Source organism: Carcharodon carcharias, chromosome 6, assembly GCF_017639515.1.
Source record: "Carcharodon carcharias isolate sCarCar2 chromosome 6, sCarCar2.pri, whole genome shotgun sequence".
Classification (NCBI taxonomy): domain Eukaryota; kingdom Metazoa; phylum Chordata; class Chondrichthyes; order Lamniformes; family Lamnidae; genus Carcharodon; species Carcharodon carcharias.
Window position 1 is genome coordinate 169359902 of NC_054472.1, and position 18587 is coordinate 169378488.

Below are 18587 nucleotides of genomic sequence, written 5' to 3' on the forward strand. Positions count from 1 at the left end.
ATCCTGGAACTCCCTCCCTAACAGCACTGTGGGTGTATCTACACCACATGGACTGCAGCGGTTCAAGGCGTCAGCTCACCATCACCTACTCAAGAGCAATTAGGGATGGGCAATAAATGGTGCCTAACCAGCGACACCCACATTCCGTGAATGATTAAAAAAAAATGTGATTTGATCCTCAGGAAAGAGTTCACAATGTTACACCTGAGCCTCCCACTCAATGCTGGAGAGTTCGTAGCCAGTTGTGGATTTACTTTCAGTCATGCATTTTCCATTTTATTTAAGGCCTGGGCTAGTCTTCTTTCCCCACTAAAAACTTGTAGAAAATTATAACAAAGGATTTTTAAGATTCTTCCCTTTCCCCTTCTGCCCCATATGTTCACTTCTTACTTACCACGGCAGTTTTTAGCGATGACAGCGTCTCCGTAGAATCCGCCCGCGCATTGCTCGCACGATCCTCCTGCTGTGTTCCCGATACATTTCAGACATTCCCCTGTCACTGGGTCACAATTTCCTTGAACAGATGGGTCGACATTACCATTACAGACACATGGCACACAAGACTCTCCAGGTGTTGTTGGGTTTCCATAGTAACCGTCAGCACACCTACACAGACGGAATTTACACATGAGTTTTGCAACCCTTGTAATTTAACAAGGTTCAGTGTGACATTTCTTGCATCTTTGGGGCCAGAAGGTTTCCACATCGGCACTCACCAGCTTAAGATCCTTCTGCCCATTAAAATGCACAAGTGGAAACACCAACCAAGAGATTTTAAAACTTAAATACAAAATCACTGCTTTAATTTAAACACCTGAATTCAACAATTGGTGTATGCAGTTTTTAATTTTAGTGAAGTATCTGATTATTACTGAAGCTTTACTCCAGGGCTTGAGCACAAAACCCTAGACTGACACTCCTGCATCGTGCTGAGGGAGAGCTGCATTTGTTTGGGGTCCCATGTTTCTGATGAGACATTAAACCGAGGTCCCATCTGCCTGCTCAGGTGGATGTGAGAGACCCCACATGCGGTTATCCACCGTGCCATGGCCAACACTCATCCCTCAACCCAAAGAATCACAGAAATACAGATTACCTGGTCATTATCACATTCCTGTCTGTGGCAGCTTACTGTGTGCAAATTGGCTAACGTGTTTCCTACATTACAATAGTGACTATACTTCAAAAAGTACTTCATTGGCTGTAAAGTGCTTTGAGATGTCTGGTGGTCATGAAAAATGCTTTACAAAAGCAAGTCTTCTTTTCTCTACAAGTAGCCCAAACTTTAAACATCTGTTGCAAGCTGCTCTCTGATTTAACCTATTACCCATGAACAGACTCTCAGAGGGGCCATTTCAGTCCACGCATAGGAAAATTCTGTGATGTGCTAATCCACTGTGGCCACTTCTTGCTGGTGATAAAGGGTAGTGTGCATGTTGTATTTGTGAAGAGCTTACCAGCGCAGCAATTGGCAATGGCTTAAAAAATAAACCGTCATGACACTCGCACAAAACATTATTTCAATGAAATGGATGAGTTGCTCTTCTCCCTGGCAGAACAAAAGAAAGCAATGTTGCCATGTGGGGAAGAGCATAACTCAAAGCCATCAATATAAGATAGTTGTCAATAAATCCATTCAGTATTTCACAATAAACTCCTTCACCCAAAGAGTGGCGAGTATGTGGAACTCTTACCACAGCTGAAGCAAATACTACAGGTGCATTTAAGGGGAAATTAGACAAGCATTTCAGGGAGAAAAGAATAGAAGATTACACTGATAGATTTGGATGAGGAAAGTTCAGAGAAGGTTTGAGTGAAGTATAAGCACTGGCATGGACTGGCTGAATTGAATGGCCTGTTTCTGTATCGCATATCACGGAGGGGCACGTTTGTGGGGTGGTGAAAAAGGCATATGGGACACTTGCCTTTATCAATCGAGACAGATTACAAAAGTAGGGAGGTCATGTTGGCGTTATATAGAACCTTGGTGAGGCCACAGCTGGAGTACTTTGTGCAGTTCTGGTCGCCACATTATAGGAAGGATGTGATTGCACTGGAGGGGGTGCAGAGGAGATTCACCAGGATGTTGCCTGGGATGAAATATTTAAGTTATGAAGAGAGGTTGTATAGACTTGGGTTGTTTTCATTGGAGCAGAGAAGACTGAGGGGTGACCTGATCGAGGTGTACAAGATTATGAGGGGCATGGGCAGGGTGGATAGGGAGCAGCTGTTCCCCTTAGTTGAAGGGTCAGTCACGAGGGGACACAAGTTCAAGGTGAGGGGCAGGAGGTTTAGGGGGGATGTGAGGAAAAACATTTTTACCCAGAGGGTGGTGACAGTCTGGAATGCACTGCCTGGGAGGGTGGTGGAGGCAGGTTGCCTCACATCCTTTAAAAAGTACCTGGATGAGCACTTGGCACGTCATAACATTCAAGGCTATGGGCCAAGTGCTGGTAAATGGGATTAGGTAGGTAGGTCAGGTGTTTCTTACGTGTCGGTGCAGACTCGATGGGCCGAAGGGCCTCTTCTGCACTGTGCGATTCTGTGATATCCCATGTAATCCTGTGTATGAGAGAAGACTGGGTGTATACTGGACTCAGATGTCAAAGCAGGCTTTGAGTCTACAGCGCACAGACTATTAATGGCCTGCAATATCAAAAAGTTCCTTCTCCGGACTTTCGAATTCTGGTATCGTCAATCTCTTGGTGACCCTTGTCAGGTTTTCTGTTAGCAAACAACAATTCCGGCAGCTTATGGGCAGCCGTTGTTCTGTATCCTGATCCCTACATCAGAAAGCTGGCTTGAAAGGACACAAGCTGTCGTCAAAATGGCAACGTGAGGTCACATGCTAGCCCTGCCACTGTAGACCCCCAAGGGATATCATCTCCAAGCCTTGTTTTCATTTCACTGAACAAAGCATGCTCTTTCCATGCACTAAGTGCTATTGAAACCTCTCTGTCTGGGGGCTGGATGAACGTGTTCACAGTGTCACCACATATTCCAGGTAACAATGCATCCTGAAATCATACAGCACAGAACAGGGCCATTCATCCCACGCGACAGAGCCTCCCATACCACCCCCAGGGCATGGGGGGATGCAAATTCCAGCCGCTGAATAAATATTGTCTCGTCTTCTTGTCAGATGCTTCAAATCTGCTTTCACCACCCCTCTGCTCAAAAAATACCACTCCTGTAAACTACTGCCCACCTCCAAGCTTCCTTTCCACTCCAGAGTCCTTACACGTGCTACTGCCTCCCAAATCCATGCCCTCTTTCCTACAACTCCATGTTTAAATCCCTCCATTCGGGTTTCTGCCCTTGCCACAGTACCTAAATGGCTCTTAGCAAAGTCAGAAATGACTTCCTACAGGAATGTGACCATGATAAATTATCCTTCCTCATCCGCCTCAACCTGTCTGCAACCTGCGACAGAGTTGACCACACCAACAGTTTTCTTCCATTGTCCAACTTGGATGGACTGCACTCACCTACCTCCATTCTTATCTATATTTAATTGTAGCTAGCAATGCTTTCTCTTCCTGTTCTTCATGCATCATTATCTCTTGTATCTCCCAGTGATCTATCCTTGAACCCCCTCCTGGTGTTAGATGCTCCTCAGCAATATTCACAGAATCACACAGTGCAGAAGAGGTCCTTCAGCCCATCGAGTCTGCACCGATACTGTCCGATATGATCCGACACCACAGCATTAATTTCCACATGTACACTGACAACACTCAATTCTACCTCACCACCATCTCGCTCGATCCCTCCACCGTCTCCATATTGTCAGACTGCTTTGTCCAATGCCCAGTACAGGACGAGCAGAAATTTCCTCCAACTAAATATTGGAGAGACTGAAGCCATTTTCTGGGGTTTTCTGGCCCCATGGCGGGTTGGACCCGCCGCGGGTGAGGTGGTGCCCCAGCCAGAAGTCCATTGACTTGCTTGCGACGGGACCAGACGATCTCTGCGGTGGGCGAGTGTGGAAAATCCCGCCGATTGTCTTCAATCCCCACCACAAACTGTTCTCTAGCAACCAACTCTCTCCCTGGCAGCTGTCCGTGACTGAACCAGACTGTTCACAACATTGGTCATATTAGACCCAGAGACGAGCTTCTGACTACATATTCCCTCCACCGCTTCTGCCTCATCGTTCATCTCCATTCCTGCCTCAGCTTTATCCACTGCTGAAACCCCCATCCATGCTTTTGTTACCTCTGGTGTTCCTCTGGTGTTGGCTATTTTAATAATCTCCTGGCTGGCCTCCCATCTTTCACCCTTCATAAACTTGGAAGTTATCCAAAACTCAGATGCCTGTATCCTAACTCATACAAAATCCCATTCACCTATCACCTGTGTTCACTGACCTATATTGGCTCCCAGTCAGCAATGCATGATTTTAGAATTCTCATCTTTGTTTTCAAATCTCTTCATGACTCACCCCTTCCTCTCTCTATAATCTCCTGTAATTCTACAACCCTCCGGCAATTCTCTGCTCCTTTAATTCTGATCTTTTATGCAACCCCGATTTTAATTGCTCCACCATTAGTGGCCATGCCTTACAGGTCCTAACCTCTGGAACTCCCTCTCCAAACCTTTCCATCTCTCCCTCCCTTTAAAATGCTCCTCAAGACCCATCTCTTTGACCAAGTGCCCTACTGTCTCCTTATACGTCTCACTGATCAACTTCGTTCTATAACATTCCGGTCGACGTGCCTTGGGAGGTTTCAGTATATTAAAAGGTGCTATATAAATGCAAATAATTGTTGTTGGATTTGAGGACTAAATTGAATGTTGCCATCTGGTTCACATTGATCCAGGCTGGCCATCAGTGCCTCCACATTTAGCATCGTTGCTTAAACAGCAGGACCCCGGGGAAAAAGACAGAATTGGGAACCAAGTCCTGGCTTTTGCATATGCCACTATCAGCACCTTCTTAAATCTTCACCACTCTTAGTCTTGTGTCCATGACACCCCCCCACTACCTTAACCAGTATAAATTCCATCACATTTCTACTTCTACAGCTCTGAAGAAGAGTCATACGAACTTGAAACGTTAACTCGGTTTCTCTCTCCACAGATGCTGCCAGACCTGCTGAGTTTTTTCCAGCACTGTCTGTTTTTGTTCCAGATTTCCAGCATCCGCAATATTTTGCTTTTAGATTAGAGTTCTTTTCCAGCTCAGCTCCGCTTGCTCTGTCAGAATTTCAGGCTCTCTATTTCCCTTCCTGCAATCCCACTGTGAAACGCAGCACATCATATTCGATGCCAATTCAAAATTTGGGGGAGATGGTGGCAAATTGGTAATGGCACTGAGCTAGCAATCCAGAGGACCAGCCTAATGCTCTGAGGACATGGGTTCAAATTCAGATAATAAATCTGGAGTATAAAGCTAGTCTCAGTAATGGTGACCATGAAACTAGCATGGAATGTTGTAAAAACCCATCTGGTTCACGATTGCCTTTTAGGGAGGGAAATCTGCTGTCTTTACCCAGTCTGGCCTACATGTGACTCCAGACCCACAGCAATGTGGTTGACTCTTGAATACCCTCTGAAATGTACTAGCAAGCTACTTGGTTCAAGGTTCAAGGGTAATTAGGGATGGGCAACAAATGCTGGCCTTGCCAGTGATGCCCATATCCCATGAAAGGAAAAAAAAATGGCAACTCATTTTTTGCACTCCACACCTCACTCAGTCTTTTCTGACCCAACCTAAAAGCTGCACTTGATAACACCTGCCATTGCTCCATCTCTATTCCTCTTTTACTACTTTCGGTCTGGGTGATGTCCTGTTGTGCAGATCTTTTCCCCTTCACCTGGATTTCATAACCAAGTTTCTATCGTGCAAATTTTATTGACTGTAATATACAGCTGAGGATGGGTCAAGATTCAGGGAAGCACAATGTTTCTATGTTGCTAAGTTTGTACAGAGAAAATAGGAGCAGGAGTAGGTCATTCGGCCCTTCGAGTCTGCTCCGCCATTCAGTATGATCATGGCTGATCCTCTATCTCAACGCTGTAATCCCACTCTCTCCCCATACCCCTTGATGCCCTTAGAGTCCTGAAATCTATCTATTTCCTTCTTAAATATGTTCAGCGACTTGGTTTCCACAGCCCCTTGTGGTAGCGAATTCCATAGGTTCACTACCTTCTGAGTAAAGAGGTTTCTCCTCATCTCAGTCCTAAATGGTCTGCTCTGCACCCTGAGACTGTGACCCCTTGTTCTAGACCCCCAGCCAGAGGAAACATCATCCCTGCATCCAGTCTGTCCATCCCAGGCAGAATTTTATATGTTTCAATGAAGTCTCCTCTCGTTCTTCTAAACTCCAGTGAATACAGGCCTAGTTGGCCCAATCTCTCCTCATACGACAATCCTACCATCCCTGGAATCAGTCTGGTGAACCTTCACTACACTCCCTCTAAGGCAAGTATAATCTTTCGAAGGTAAGGATACTAAAACAGCACACAATGCTCCAAATGTGGTCTCACCGAGGCCCTGTACAGCTGCAGTAAGACATCCTTGCTCCTGTACTCGAGTCCTTTCGCAATGAAGGCCAACATACCATTTGCCTTCTTAACTGCTTGCTGCACCTGCATGCTTGTTTTCAGTGATTGGTGTACAAGGACACCCAGGTCCCTTTGTTCATCAATATTTCCCAATCTATCACCACCAGTGTCAGTCACTTAGCCCCTCGAGCTAGTTCCACCTTTCAGTGAGATGATGGCTGACCTGTGACTTAACTCTGTAAATCTATCTTTACCTTTATGCCTATGGCTAACAAAAAATTATCGATTGCAGTTTTAAAATGAATTGATCTGGCATTAAATGCTCTTTGTGGAAGAGAGTTCCAAACTTCTGCCAGCCTTTGCATGAGGAGATGTGTTCTAATTTGCAGGGTTATGGGGAGAAGGTGAGAGAATGGCATGAGGTGAATTGCTCATTTGGAGAGCTGGTGCAGACACGATGGGCCAAATAGCCTCCTTCTGTGCTGTAGCAATTTGGTGATTCTGTGACTTTCACTGCTAATCATCTGGCTCTAATTTTTTGACTTTTATTCGTTCACGGGATGTGGGCGTCGCTGGCTAGGCCAGCATTTATTGCCTATATTGTCCCCTAATTCTAGACTTCCCAGCTGGCAGGAATATTTTCTCCTAATCGATTATCTCGAATGCTTTGATCAAATCATAAAGACATTTAAATTGTAAGTGGAAATCACATCTTAATCAAAATCCATTTGCCAATATTCGCTAGGTTTTATCTGTTACCTGTCACATCTGGTTCCTGCATAGCCCAGCCGACACTGATCACATATGATGGTTCCTGTTTTGTTTAAGTAGCAGGTGGGACTGAAACTAGAGAAATAATAAACAACATCAATATCATCAATTATTCAAACATCAGACGGTCCACAGAGATGGCATGAAGAAGGTAAAAGACTTTCAAATTATGTTAAAGAACTGATAGACTTGCTTAAGTAATGGTCTTTCACCTCTGGGATGGGACATTGTTTGCTATCCAGTTCAAACTGATGGGATTTATTGACTGTAAAGGTTCTTGGTGATAAAGTTTGTGGGTGGAGGGCGTGGGGTGGCTATGATCCATTAGTGGATGGAATAGTGGACAGTTTGCTTCTAACAGAGAGCCCAAAATTGGAAAGTGCCTCAATTTTCAGTGTGAACATTCTTCGCTGTTCATTTTTCTTCCATGATAGGAAGAAACTGTGGCTCTAGTTCGGGATTGTGGAGTTTGCTTATGAAGTGATAAAGAGAGTATTCTATTTCTGTCACTGTCTGTGGCACAGTGGATAGCAGCCCTATTTCTGAGCCAAAAACTTCAGGGCTTGATGTTCAAGGCAGTTATATTCTTAAGATAGCCAAACAGGTTGAATATCAACCTGCAAATCCTTTCAACACATGCCAAAAGCAGGCGCTAAGAGTGGGAGAGATTCCTGGTCAGATGGAAAGAAAATTGGAGCCTATACCATCACGATTCATAGCTCAGGACTACAACATGCATGTAAGTGTGTATGTTGCCAGAGAAACTTGGACACCCTGAGTGAACTGTAACACGCCACTGTTGCTATCATAATTAAATCAGATGGTTAAAACGTTTAGCTCTTTTAATTAATAAATAATGGTTAAGTTTAAAGAAACAGTTCACTCAGAATGATTGTTGCATTTTATTTTCCACTTCTACCATTCCCAGGAGTCCAAAACCTGGCTGCAAAACACAGAGAATGTAGTTTCAATAGACATATTATTATTTCATCTGTTAGCTAAGTATCTAAACGATAATGCAACCTTGAACCTTTGCCTCAGGCCCTAATCATTTAACCTAAAATGGGACTTTCAACATGGTGGCTACATTTGAAGACTGAACAATATGTTTAGATTTAGGTTCAGTCACAACATTTTACAGTTAGGTTATAGAATATAGAATAATTTATTCTCTGCTGAAGGTGTTGTTATACCACTGCAGAGGACATCATAAATCTGATGAATGTTCTCTGCAGTATACTTCATGTACACAAAATACTTGTGTAGAAAGGATCTATTTATTGTCAAATTTATAGTGAATTTCCTATTTATTACCAGGATTATAGTTGCTAAGGCAACAGCATTTATAACCTCCCTTGCAGTACAAAGGACAACAGGCTTACTTGTTCGAGGAAATGTTCAGTGGGCAAGCACATGGCTGGCAATCCTCAGTAGTCCCTCTGGTGGGATCACCATATAAGCCAAAGGAGCACTGATTGCAATTTGGGCCAGTTGTGTTGTGCTGACAGTCCTGGAAATGAGTGGAAAAAAAAGGAAAGACTTGCATTTACATGGCACCTTTCATAACATCAGGCAATTCCAAAGGGTTTTCAGGCAATTAAGTACTTTGAGGTGTAGTCACTCTTGTAATGAAGGAAATGTGGCAGCCAATTTGCACACAGCAAGCTCCCACAAACAGCAAACAGATTTAAAAAAAAACTGCCAATTTCATTTTTGAGGCCATGATTCAATATTGGCCAGGATACAGCAGCTAACTTCACTCTCTTCTTTTATATCCACCTGAGGGGGCAGACAGGAGCCTAGCATCTTGTGCAAAAGATGGCACCTCCGACATTGCAGCATTCCCTCAGTACTGCATTGAAGTTGGCCTAAAATCAGGGGTTGGCAACCATTTTACCTAAAGAGCCTTTGTACTTCATTCCTTTTATTAAAGTATACCTTTGTACTTTTTATAAAAGATTCACCTAAAATAAAAACTTTTGAGAGCCACTGGACAAAAATTCAGCATTTCTAAACCAACTGTTTGACAAATTGCCAAGTATATCTGACAGAATGATTAATTAATAAAATCCTCGCTTGTTTGCGCTGAATCTTTACACACACCACTTTCCCCTTTTGGGGAACAGGCGATCTATCAACCTGCTAAACTACATCATGAACACTTCTTCCGTGGCCAACAAGTCACGGAGCGGGAATTGAACTCAGAGGCAGAAATACGACCGACTGAGCCACAAGATCTTCTGGAAAGGCATTCAATTTATGCGTCAGTGCATATTCTGGAGTGGGACTTATCCCTCTGCACCACCCCCATCCCCCACCGACCTGGCTCAGAATAAACAGTGCGACTGACTGAGCCAAAGTTGACACAGGGATTTCTTTAAAATATAATAAGCAGGAAAAAAAAGTTACTCAAAGCAATCATAAGTCCTTATCTCCCCTAGGCAAGTAATTTAAAATGGTAACTATTTATATATCTATAAATAATACAGCTCTTCATTAAAAAAAACTAAAATAAATATAAAAGCCATAAAGACGCAGAGCCTGACCACAAGTTTGCTAATCTCAGCTGGGCTAGTTACCCTGAGCATCCCTGACCTTGGCCTGGAACTTAAATCGAAAATACAGTCCTTGAAAGGTTGAAGTCATATAACCCAAACAGATACAATACCACAAAAAAGCTTTGGACAAGTTCCAATTTGTCAGCACCATCCTTGTTTAAGGAGGGTTTTTACAAAGAAATGTGAAATTGTACAAGAACCGGTCCCTGTCTCCCACAATTACAATGTTCTGCTTTTAGGATTCCACCTCGTATTGGATTGTATGTTAGGTAAATCACATCAACTGGGACTTACCAAGCAAGTGCCGCTAGTGTCACATTCTGTAGCATGGCCATTGCATTCACACTGTTGACAGATGCCTCCAAACAATATTCCATCAACACGATAAAAACCTGGGATACAAGACTGTTGAAAAGAGTAATTGAGCACAAAAATCTCACAGCAGAGCATTTCTGCTATCTTGTAATATTCTAATCTTCTCAGTTGTAATTCAGGCAATATTTCTGAAGGTTCTGTTCTTGGATTCAGATTTTTTTCCAAATGAAATGTGGGCAATTTTCTGAGTGCACGTTGATGGGAGGAGGGGCAACTTCAACCACCACCAGCACAAATCTGAAAAGAGCCCACGATTTTCCCCACACTCACTCAGAGAATGCAGTTCCCCTACCCCCAGAAGAAAGTGTACTGCCTTTTAAACCGGAAGAGATAGCATTACATTGGGAAATCATGTTCATGGGGAAAAGGCTGAATTCTACAAAGCACAAATAAATTAATAATAGCGTGAGAACTTGTTTCAAGTGCTAGGTTCATGTTCTTTGGGCCTTGAGAATTCCTGTGGGCCAAGTTTTATTCAGGCTGTACACTGTGCAGGTGATGAGCGCAGAGATCGCACTGCCCACCCAGCAGGACCAATAAGAGGCCCCAGTCATTTTCAAGGTCAGAATACTTGACAAGCAACCAGCACTGTACACGAGCCCTTAAACGTGGGGTTATGAAGCAGAGAGGGACGTATAGAGGATGTGAACATTCATGCTTCCCCTTGTACTTCCAAAAATGAGTGCCGCAGTGTTATTTTTCCCCTTTTATCAGAGCGACCTGCAGCTGTTCCTTTGAGGGGAACAGCCCTGGAACTGCTAATCGAGAAGCTCAAAACCTATTACATCTCTAACTTTTCCCAGTCCTGATGAAAGGTCATCAACCTGAAACGTTAACTCTGTTTCTCTCCCCATGGATATAGCCAAACCTGCCAGGTTTTTCCAGCACTTTCTGTTTTTCATATTAGCCCTGGAACTGTGCCTCATTAGACACGATTATGGGGTGTGTAAGTCAAAGTATTATTTACCTTTTTAATGCACAATCACCTTGTAGCTGTTTATTTTATATTAATAAATGGAGACTGGTTGTGGTGTAACCCTGTGTGCAGAGTTTGGTCTCCTGGTGGTAACATGGAACATCAAGACGAGAGGTGAGCCCAGACCAAAGATATCTAAAGAACTGTATTGAACTGTACTGTAGGCTTGAAGATGCAAAGCAGGATGGGTTAATTTAGCCAAGACAAAACCTTGCTAGGATTAGCAAGTTCTGCAAAATGAATTAAACTGCAGGGCTGCTCGTACCAGGGAAGATAAACAGCCTCTTTAAGGGGTAATAAACATGCCTCCTTCTCCCAGCCGTGGAGATTGATAACAGTGTTAGAGATAACGAAGCAGAGCCAAGCTGGCTATGGTACTTCAAGTGTGGCCTTCAAAGGGGGCCTTAACAAGAGAGATCGGAGGAAAGCTTGGAGAAGGACAGTGATATTATTGAAAACCAATTAAATGGATTAAAAGCAGGCTTTACCTTTTATGGTACAGAGCCATAGCAAAAAAAAAGGTATAAAGAAAGAGCCCACAGGAACATTGTTGCTGCAGTGGTTAGAGTTATTTGATCAGTCGCTCCGAAGTCACGCATGGAGGACTCGTTGGCAGATTGACCACTAAGACCGACTCTGGCTCATGGTGAAACTAAGCACCCGGTATTATCATGAGTATGTACTATTGTTACTATTGTACTATTGTTTAATGGTTTAATAAAGACGTACTACATCTAGTGGAACAAGACCCAAGTTGTTGTGCACCAGAATAGAAGCAAGAAGTTTCAGACCAGGAAGTGGGTCTTACAACTGGCTGGCCAGGCACTTGAAGGTAAAGCAATGGCCAGAGGTGTTATGGATGGGCTGGTCATGAAGTACGCGGCAGTGAAGTTACCTCTCAAACAGAGGTGGTTTTGAATTATCCTGGAGAGCAATAGTCCAGTAGATGAGGCAGAACAGTGGACACAAGGGTTCTCTTGTAAGCAGACCTTGACGAAAACAGTTTGGCTGATGACAATGGTCAGCCAGGAGACCACCTGCCGTCCACAGTCCCTATAAGACAGCAGAGATATCAACATCCACCGGTTGGTCAACAGGGTCTGGGGGTGCTGTACTGTGAGTTTGTAGTCTCATATACAGAGGTCCTGTGAAAAATGGCAGGGGACATGTCAAAGCTAGAGTCAGGTAAAGATCCTTATGGATACTTCCTACAGATAGTTCAGATAGTGGGGCTACATGACCTCAATGAGGGAGAGAAAAACAAACTCTTGCTTTTTACGTTAGGATCTTAACGACAGTACAGGAAAGACGAGGCCAAGAAAACAAAACTCAAGCAGGAGCTGGAGAAGAGAGATATGAAGCTCAGTGAGTGGGATGTGGTTATTAATGGGTTAATGAAACAGCTAGACAACAAGAGAGAGAGATGAGGCAAAGGACAGTGAAAGATTTGAGCTGGAAAGGAAACAATGGTTAAGAAAGACTCAGTATCTGGAAAGACAGTGTGTCAACAATCAGCATCAGTGTGATGAATGGGCTGCACAAGCAGTAGAGCAGGGCCGCAGGGCAGACAGCAGAACGAGAGGCTGAGGACCTGAAAGTCACCCACCCTCCTATGCACCAGCAGTGTCTAGAAGGGAAAGCTATTAAAGCAGATCGCACTGAGTGTCTGCGCAAGATAGAGAGGTTGAGAGAGCAGTTGCAGATGTGTGAGATGGGTAATCAAAAGACAACAATTACAGAAATGGAGAAGCAGGCAGATCCCGGTACCGATGAGGATGACCCACCAATAGCAGACGGGCAGGACAACGGTCAGCCAGGAGGCCCCCTGCTGTCTACAGTCCCTATGAGACAACAGAGATACCAACATCCACCAGTTGGTCAACAGGGTCTAAGGGTGCTGTACTGTGAGTTTGTAGTCCCATGTACAGATGTCCTGTGAAAAATGGCAGCGGACATGTCAAAGTTAGAGTCAGGTAAAGATCCTTATGGATACTTCCTACAGATAGTTCAGATAGTGGGGCTATACAATCTCAATGAGGGAGAGAAAAACAAACTGTTGCTTCTTACCTTAGGATCTAACACCTAATGCAGCACTTCAAAATGAAGGAAAGTTGGGACAGATGGCCTTGGATGCATTGAAAGGGAAAGTTATAACAGCTATGGGCTTAGGAAGAGGGGATCCTTTTAAATTGCTGGAGACAGTGAGACAGTGACCCATGGAAAGCTGAAATGTTTATGCTGAGACACTGTGGTCAGTATATAACAGAGCTCACGGAGGTCTGGACTGGGTCCAAGCTGACCTCTTGGGGGGCAGCCTTAACCAATGGATGTGGACACTAACAGCCCACTTGTTACCATATTTACAATCAGCCTTTGAGGATTTGACCCAGCGACAGCAGACAATATGGAGGCAGGAGTCATGAGAAAGATGACATCCAATTTGAGAGAAGTCTGGCAGAAAAGGCTTTGGGTGGGACCATTAGCCAAAAGAGGTGTGCGACGTAAAGGGAACAGCTCCTAAGAAATGGCAACATGAAGGAGGGACCAAAGGGCTAAGAACTGTGGAGTAATAATTGTGGAGGAAAGGGCCATTTTAAGCAAGACTGCAGAAAGCCTCTCAGGGGAAGGGACAGATACCACCAGGTCCTACAAACATAGGAAATAGGAGCAGAAGTAGGCCATTCAGCCCCTTGAGCCTGTTCTGACATTCAATAAGATCATGGCTGATCTGTTTGTGTTTTGAATTCCACAATCCCATCTACCCCTGATAGACTTTGATTCCCTTGCCTAACAAGAATCTATCTAACTCTGCCTTAAAAATATTCAACGACCCCACCTCCACCACCTTCTGAGGCAAAGAGTTCCAAAGTCACACAACCCTCTGGGAGAAAAAATTTCTCCTCATCTCTGTCCTAAAAGGGCGACCCCTAATTTTAAAACAGTGCCCCCTAGTTCTGGACTCACTCACAAGAGGAAACATCCTTTTGACGCCCACCTTGTCAAGGCCGTTCAGGATCTTATATATTTCAAAAAAGTCACCTCTCAGTGGAACCAAGCCCAGTCTGTCTAACAATTCCTCATAAGGCAACCCATTCATTCCAGGTATCAATCTAGTAAACCTCCTCTGAACCGCCTCAATGAATTTAAATCCTACCTTAAATAAGACCAAAACTGCACACAATATTCAAGATGTGGTCTCACCAATGCCCTGTATAACTGAAGCATAATGTCCTTACTTGTATATTCAATTCCTCTCGTAACAAAGGATAGCAACCCATTAGCCTTCTTAATTTCTTGCTGTATCTGCATACTAACTTTTTGTGATTCATGCACCAAAATACCTAGACCCCTCTGCATCTCAGAACTATGCAGCTGTTCTCCATTTAAGTAATACTCTGCTTTTTTTTTTTTCCTGCCAAAGTGAATGACTTCACTTTGAGAGAAGGGGAGTAGGGCTGGGGAGGGAGAAAGGGAGACTGGACCGGGAGAGCAAGTTTGGGGTAGGACAGCAGGGCCAGGAAGGGAGAGAGGGTGCAGCGCTGGGGAGGGAGAGCGGTGCTGGGGAGGGAGAGCGGTGCTGGGGAGGGAGAGCGGTGCTGGGGAGGGAGAGCGGGTGCAGGGCTGGGGAGGGAGAGCAGGTGCAGGGCCGGGGAGGGAGAGCGGGTGCAGGGCTGGGGAGGGAGAGCAGGTGCAGGGCCGGGGAGGGAGAGCGTGTGCAGGGCTGGGGGGAGAGAGCGGGTGCAGGGCTGGGAAGGGAGAGCGGGTGCAGGGCTGGGAAGGGAGAGCGGGTGCAGGGCTGGGAAGGGAGAGCGGGTGCAGGGCTGGGAAGGGAGAGCGGGTGCAGGGCTGGGAAGGGAGAGCGGGTGCAGGGCTGGGAAGGGAGAGAGCAGGTGCAGGGCCGGGGAGGGAGAGCGGGTGCAGGGCCGGGGAGGGAGAGCGGGTGCAGGGCCGGGGAGGGAGAGCGGGTGCAGGGCTGGGGGGAGAGAGCGGGTGCAGGGCTGGGAAGGGAGAGCGGGTGCAGGGCTGGGGAGGGAGAGCGGGTGCAGCGCTGGGGAGGGAGAGCGGTGCTGGGGAGGGAGAGCGGTGCTGGGGAGGGAGAACGGGTGCAGGGCTGGGGAGGGAGAGCAGGTGCAGGGCCAGGGAGGGAGAGCGGGTGCAGGGCTGGGGAGGGAGAGCGGGTGCAGGGCTGGGGGGAGAGAGCGGGTGCAGGGCTGGGAAGGGAGAGCGGGTGCAGGGCTGGGAAGGGAGAGCGGGTGCAGGGCTGGGAAGGGAGAGCGGGTGCAGGGCTGGGAAGGGAGAGCGGGTGCAGGGCTGGGAAGGGAGAGCGGGTGCAGGGCTGGGAAGGGAGAGCGGGTGCAGGGCTGGGAAGGGAGAGCGGGTGCAGGGCTGGGGGGAGAGAGCGGGTGCAGGGCTGGGAAGTGAGAGCGGGTGCAGGGCTGGGAAGGGAGAGCGGGTGCAGGGCTGGGAAGGGAGAGTGGGTGCAGGGCTGGGAAAGGAGAGCGGGTGCAGGGCTGGGAAGGGAGAGCGGGTGCAGGGCTGGGAAGGGAGAGCGGGTGCAGCGCTGGGAAGGGAGAGCGGGTGCAGGGCTGGGAAGGGAGAGCGGGTGCTGGGGAGGGAGAGCGGGTGCAGGGGAGGGAGAGCAGGTGCAGGGCCAGGAAGGGAGAGAGGGTGCAGCGCTGGGGAGGGAGAGCGGTGCTGGGGAGGGAGAGCGGGTGCAGGGCTGGGGAGGGAGAGCGGGTGCAGGGCCGGGGAGGGAGAGTGGGTGCAGGGGAGGGAGAGCAGGTGCAGGGCCGGGGAGGGAGAGCGGGTGCAGGGCTGGGGGGAGAGAGCGGGTGCAGGGCTGGGAAGGGAGAGCGGGTGCAGGGCTGGGAAGGGAGAGCGGGTGCAGGGCTGGGAAGGGAGAGCGGGTGCAGGGCTGGGAAGGGAGAGCGGGTGCAGGGCTGGGAAGGGAGAGCGGGGAGGCTGGGTCACTGAATATATTAAAGGCAGAGTTTGACAAATTTTTGATCATGCAGGGTTATGGGGGCAGACGGGAAAGTTAAGGCCACAACTGAATCAGCCGTGACCTTACTGAATGACGGAGCAGGCTCGAGGGGCCGAATGGCCTACTCCTGCTTCTAATCCTTATGTTCACATGTTGCTACATTATACCCCATCTGCCAGATTTTTGCCCACTCACTCAACCTATCGATAACGGTCTACAACCTCATGTCCTCTTCACAACATACTTTCCTACCTATCTTCGTGTCATCTGCAAATTTAGCTACCATGCCTTCACTCCCCTCATCTAAGTCATTGATTTAAATTGTAAAAAATTGAGGACCTAGCACAGACCCCTGTGGGAATACACTCATCACATCCAGCCAATCAGACAAAGACCCATTTATGCACACTCTGTTTTCTGCCAGCCAGACAATTTTCTATCCAGGCTAATATGTTACCCCCTATGCCATCAATAACCTTTAACGTGGCACCTTATAAAAGGCCTTCTGGAAATCCATGTACAGCACGTCTACAGGCTCCCTTTTATCCACAAAGCATGTCACTCCTTCAAAGAGCTCCAATAAATTGGTTAAACATGATTTCCCTTTCACAAAACCGTTTTGACTCCCTGTCCCTGACTATCAGAAGCAGGTAGAAGATCTGACAAAATGAGGAAAGGAGATTGAAACCTCGCAAATGAAATGCCACACAGCCCGAGTGCTTATAGGAGGCACCAAAGGGGACTGGTGCTGACAGAGCTGTACCCAGCCCGATTACATGTGTCTGTTCGGGTACAGTGAATGGGGGCAACCCTGGGTGAACATTGAGGTGGAGGGGCAAACTGGGAAATATCTAGTTGACACGGGAGTGTGTTGTACTGCAGTGTATTGCTCAGCATCTCAATCGTCCCTGTGATGTTGTGGAACCCCATTTGAATTAAAGAGATTTGCAGGTGATTCAGCATCTGGGGCAGTATCTAAACCATTGGGAATCAGGGTCGGGCCTCTGAAAACAAAATGGAAATGTATATTGATGAAGTGAAGAAGGGGGTTTTAGGAGCTAACTGGATGACAGCACATTGTGCTGCTGCAAACATGGCCCAGGGGGAGGAGTGGATGGAGGGGAATGAGTAGTTAGCATCCCACCTCAGCAGAGGAAGGCATGACCCATTGGCTCCATAAGCTTGAATGATTTTGAGCCCCTATGGGCACAAGTGATACAAGAGTATCAACAGGTATTGAGGGAGCACCACGATATGTTCACCCATAGGCACGATAGCGGGCATATGGCCAATACAGTGGTCCAGGTTGACAGCAATCCGATGTCCAAGCCACAGTGGCAATATACATTTCCAAAGGAGCAGGAATGGGTAAAGGGAAACAATGTTCTGACACCAGGTCACATTGGAGAACAGGCCCGTTATGGTTAAAGTTTGCTAAATGGTGAAGGGAAGGTCCTTTAGATGAAGATGCTCACGACACACTAAGTAAGGGGAAGGAGGACTTAGGGAAACCCCAGCAGCAGGGGGAACATGCAGTGACACGGACAGGAGGCTACCCCAAGGCTACAAATCAGGAAGAAGTTAAAATTCATCACTCCACTAGGTCAGACTTGAACTGTCTGATTCCAGGGCAAAGTAAATTAAGGGCAACCCAAAACTTAACGGTGGTGGCGGTGAGGCTTGGGCACTGTCCAATATTATATGTCTCGGTCCAAGCCAAGGTTAGTGACTTTAGAGTGGGGATGTGATAAGGGAAAACTGAGGAATATCTGACTGGGTGCACTACATTGATACTAAGGCTGTCACTGCTTACTGGACCCAAATAAAGGGAGAGCAGGTGGTGTACACGTGTGCTCCTGTCCAAGGGTAGTGCATTTGGGGGTCATTGCCGGGAATAAGGTTGGTATTGCCCGAAGAGCTACCCAAATCATCAGCCCCCAGCCATCTTCGAGCTGCAATGAAAGTCAGGCAATGGAGTCTCCAGAGCATAAACTAGGTCCAAAGAATGGTCTAGCGTTAATGCCTATTGGGAAAATATTGTATCAAGACGTACTCCATGAGGTGGTAGTGGTGATGTTGAATTTAACAGGGATAGGATTACCAGATTGGTGTGGTAAAACGGCAAGGAGTCTGTACAAACAAATGTTAGAACAAGTTTTGGACAAGCCATTGGCCTGGAGACAGCGATAGCAGGTTGGTGACAGTACTATAAATCTGCAGGGAATGGGATCAAAATCAGGAAAAAAATATATTTAGTCAATGATGCTGCCACAATATTTAACATGGGGGTATTGTGAATTGTTTGGATCTGGCCTCTCTGGAGGTAGAGATACAAAACCAAAAGAGGAAAATGAAGAACATTGTAACTGAAGAGAATACCAATCAGGACTCTGAGCAAACAGGGGACCAAATT

General features: G+C 46.5%; 1 protein-coding gene across 1 annotated transcript in view; it reads right to left on the minus strand.

The window, feature by feature from the left end:
* Positions 1–18587, minus strand: part of lama1 (laminin, alpha 1) — a 302752-nt gene that overhangs the window by 169127 nt on the left and 115038 nt on the right. The window contains exons 16-19 of the mRNA XM_041189309.1: positions 10134–10244; positions 8664–8791; positions 7270–7356; positions 395–606 (exon numbers count right to left, since the gene is read on the minus strand). Coding sequence (XP_041045243.1) covers positions 395–606; positions 7270–7356; positions 8664–8791; positions 10134–10244 — 538 coding nt within the window. The remainder of the gene's footprint in view (positions 1–394; positions 607–7269; positions 7357–8663; positions 8792–10133; positions 10245–18587) is intronic.